The following is a 4,139-nucleotide window of genomic DNA, read 5'->3' as shown; positions in this document are numbered from 1 at the left end:
TTACTGAACGAGAAATGCTAGAACACAAACAGTTAGCAGGGAGTAGAAGACTCCTCCTTCAGCCCTAATTTCCTTTAAAGGCAGGTTGAGGTGCAACCTCCCACCAAGCCTTGATTCCCACCACTCCTGGCTTCATCCTTTCCTTCTCAAAGTTACTAAGGGGGTATGTGCTGTATCCCCCAGTAGAACGTATGTTTCACAGAACACAGGTGTTTAATAAGTGTTTGTTGTTGAATTCAAGTTGGAGGTGGCAAGATTGCTTGGACTAGGCCAGGGTAGTGTCTGCAGGAACAAAGAGGAAGTAACACGTAAAACATCCTACTGCAGGCAGGATTCTTCAAATAAAACATCAGCTTCATGACTGGCTAGATATAAGACCTGATACTAGATCTAGGGTATTAAAGTGAGGAATGAAGTTAAAGAAATTTTATTTGTTTCAATTAGTAAGCATTTAGTTTCTCTCCTTTCAGCCAGCCCTCTCCCCACTCCCCAACTGGAGGGGAAAAAACCCAAACCTCTTTTAACAAGTAAGCAAAGTCAAGGCAAAACAAATCCTCCACTGTGTATCTACTTGTCTCCATCTGGATCCATTACCCTGTGTGTAAGAGGTGGGGAGATGCTGTATAAAGCTAAGAAAAGAGAGGCTCACCTAAGGAAACGAGATTTCGCCACACTTCATCAATATAATTTTATAATGAATTATTATAATTTACCTTTCATCCCTGGAAATAGGAACTTAAAATACTACAACATTAAATACTGCCCAATAGAAGGGAATTATTTTAAGCATGAAGCTTAAAACAAATCCTTCTGAGAATCCAACGTTCTCAATCATATAAAAATAAAACAAACTCAACCCTTATCTTGGCCTCTGGGAGAATAACTATTAAAACACCTAATTTTTTTTAAAAAATGGTATTTTTATTTCACCACAAAATATAAGCCTTGGAACAAAGTATGTTCATGGTAATTCTAATGGTGTCTATTTTTAAGTGTTTTTAAAAGTTCTCACTGGGCTTTGTTGCTGCTCAGTCATTTTCAGTTGTGTCCAACTTTTCATGGCCCCATCTAGGGTTTACAAGGCAAAGATATTGGAGAGGTTTGCCATTTCCTTCTCATTTGACAGATGAGGGAACTGAAGCAAGAGGATTAAGTGACTTGTTCAGGGTCACACATCTAATAAGTATCTGAGGTTGGATTTGAACTCAGGCGTTGCTGACTCCAGAACCAGCATTCCGTGCATCATGTAGGTCTTTGGAGATCATCTAATCCTGCTCATTTCCCTCATTTTACAGATGAGGAAACGAAAGTCTTCTGTTCTAGTCTTTCTATCCAGCAAACTGTCTATGTCTTAGCTATGCCCTTCCTCTGTTTGGTACTCTCTCTCTCTTCTGTCCTCTCTACTCTCTGTCCTAGTCCATGGATTCCTCCTTGTCTGTGGCCTAAGCAAAAGGAAACCAATCAGAACTACTTGAGTAGAACTCCATCCTTTCTATATAATATCTGACTAGCCTTGATCCCAGAGTCAAAGTGGGTGTTAAAGAACTGCGCCAGGCTTCACAACTAGGCTCCAACCTCCAACTTCAGGACTCTGCAAAAGTGCTAACAGTGTACCTATCGATCCTACTTAATAAACTGGCAAAAATCAGTCTTGGTCAACTTTCTACTGACCTAACATATACCTGCCACTGTGATGACTGAGTGCTGAAAAAGTCCATGTGCAGGTGCTATATAATACAAGAACAGATCTGATCTTTATTATTTTGGTACCCAAACTACAAAGTAGCACTTTCCGTAATCCCATCAATGTCTTATAAGCACCCATTTTAAAACCACTTTTGTGCTCGGAAAAAACATTAACTGACCAAAAGAGAAGAGTTGAAAAGTCATTCTTGCTGCTCTCCTTTAATGAGGAATCTTAAAGAGAAGATGTACCCAAAGGGACTGAACACAGATGTTACTGAAGGTACAGCTCAAAGGGAAAAGGCCCAGAGGCGTCAAGAAGCAAGCCCTGGTGACCAACATGGACTCTCTCTCCTATGTCAACAGTTACAGCTGGAGTCAGAGAAAAGACTAACATGTCCTTTGTGCAGCCTGCAAAAAATTAAACACAAAAAGATAATGGGTCTCTTCAGCGAGGGGCAACACTGACTTTTGGAGGAACATCTAGGTCCATCCATACACATGGAGTTGGAAAGTCCCAAAGACTTTAAGGAGTTCCTGGGATTTTTTTTTAAAGTGACATTCCCCAAGGTTCTGTAATAGAAGTCGGCTCTAAAAGCAATACAGCTAACAGCTGTCCATCCACACTTAAGTAGCATTCATTAAGCACCTACTATGTGCCAGGCGAAACAGTCCCTGGACCCAAGGAAGCTCTTTGAGAGCAGGAACTGGCTTTGTCTGTGCTTCTTTTAAGTATCCTCAGGTCAGCCCAGAGCCAGGGACATGGGAGCCGCGGGCACATAGTGGGGAGGCACTGAATAAGGGTTTTCTCTTTTACCTTCAGGAGGAAGGGCAGGCTGTCAGATGGACAAACGTTGGGGCTTTTTTCCTTCGATTACTAAACCTTGGTTAAATTCCACTTAAACATCCCCGGGACCGCGGGAAGTCCTTGGCGTGGGCAGGGACAAGAAGAGTTAACTTCCAGCTGTCAGCAAAGTCACCAGGGCTGGATGGTTTTGGGGGGGGGGGGGGCAGGGCCGTCTAAAAGCTGCGGGAATCGCAATGAAAAAGCCCCGTCTGGGACACTGCCTTAGCTGCGTGACCCTGGGCCTCAGTTTCCCCATGTGAAGAACTAGGGTCTCGGCGGCTAGCCCGCGCTCGTGGGGTCTGCTGGAGGAGGGAGGGGGAGGCTGACTCCAGGGGCGGGTCTGGGCCCCCGGGGAGCCCCCTCCCCCGCCCAGCCGGAGCGCGCGCGCGCACGCGCACACCGAGGCGCGCACGCGCACACCGAGGCGCACACGCACCGGGGCCAAGGCCGGAGGACGAAGCGGGGCGGAGCCAGCCCCCCTCAGCAGAGCCGGGTGCGAGGCCGGGGCTGCAGCTGGCGCTGGCGCCGCTTCCGCTGGCTGTTGTACAGCCTCTGGGCGATCTTCCGCTCATGGCCCGCGGGCACCGGCCGGTTGGTGCGGAGCTCTCGCTCCAGCCGGGTGCGGCCCTTGCTCCAGCCGGGCCCGCGGATGGGGTACTCCCGCAGGTTGTAGTAGTCGTAGCAGTCGTAGTGCTCCTCCTCGAAGCTCGCCAGCGGCAGCTCTTCCTGGGACTTCTGCCGGGTCAGAGACTGGAACCGAGGAGGCGGCGGGGGCGGTGATGGCTGCCGCTCCGCGTTCCTCTCCATCCCGTGGGCGCACTCCCGGGTCTGGGCGCTCCTCGGGCGAGTAAGAGACCCGCCACGTGACGGGAGCCCGGGGCGCCCATTGGCTTAGCTCAGGGGGCGGTACCTACAGTTCCCGCCCCCTCCGTGCGTCACAGAGCGCGCAGCCAATCGTCGCCCGACCTACGTCATCTGTCTTACCCTAACCCCCACCCACCTAGCTACAAGCGAGGAAACCCTCCCGAGTAGATTTAAATTGGCAGCTTGGTCCCCGCCCTCCTCGTCTGTAGAACTTGGAAAGGAGAAGAGAACTCCCGCTCCACGTGCCCTCTCTTCTCGTTCTCTTCTCGCGGGACTTCCTACAGCCTGAAGATCTGCCCGAACTACCGATCCCAGCATGCCTAGCTAGCGGGTTAAAGGACCTTATCTTCAAGCTGGTGTTCTCAAGGAGCTTAATAAGTGCTCTGTTACCCGTCCGTCTACTTTGTCAGTAATCGATCTGCCTACCTGAATGTAGTGTGTTAAGGTTTGCATCTAATAATAAAAGTAATAACACTGCTTTAAGACTGACAAAGCAGTTTACGTATGTTAGATCTAGCTCATCATAACAGCTAATACTTACACAGGACTTGGAGACTCGTGCAGTGCTCTCTGCTTGTTAATCTGTCCTTACCTTGCCTCAGCTTCATCCCTCCTTCCGGGCTCCTCTGCACCCATCACCTTCGGATGAAGCCCAGCAATAACACCCCCTTCCTTGGTGTGGTTCCATGACCAGCCGTTCCCCCCTCCACGGACGCTCCCAGCCTCCATGTCTTTGCCCCCACAC

General features: G+C 49.2%; 1 protein-coding gene across 1 annotated transcript; it reads right to left on the bottom strand.

Annotated features, from left to right (window-relative positions):
- Positions 1-1,878: 1,878 nt before the first annotated feature.
- NUPR2 (nuclear protein 2, transcriptional regulator) lies at positions 1,879-3,865 on the bottom strand. Its single transcript, XM_072640092.1, has 2 exons — positions 2,967-3,865; positions 1,879-2,094 (listed from the first exon to the last, which is right to left on the bottom strand). Exon 1 carries the CDS (start codon positions 3,335-3,337, stop codon positions 3,011-3,013), a length of 327 nt encoding a protein of 108 aa, XP_072496193.1. The 5' UTR covers positions 3,338-3,865; the 3' UTR covers positions 1,879-2,094; positions 2,967-3,010.
- Between the last annotated feature and the right edge of the window lie 274 nt (positions 3,866-4,139).

Source organism: Notamacropus eugenii, chromosome 2 (genome assembly GCF_028372415.1).
Source record: "Notamacropus eugenii isolate mMacEug1 chromosome 2, mMacEug1.pri_v2, whole genome shotgun sequence".
Lineage (NCBI taxonomy): Eukaryota > Metazoa > Chordata > Mammalia > Diprotodontia > Macropodidae > Notamacropus > Notamacropus eugenii.
This window is presented reverse-complemented; position numbering and strand designations above follow the sequence as displayed.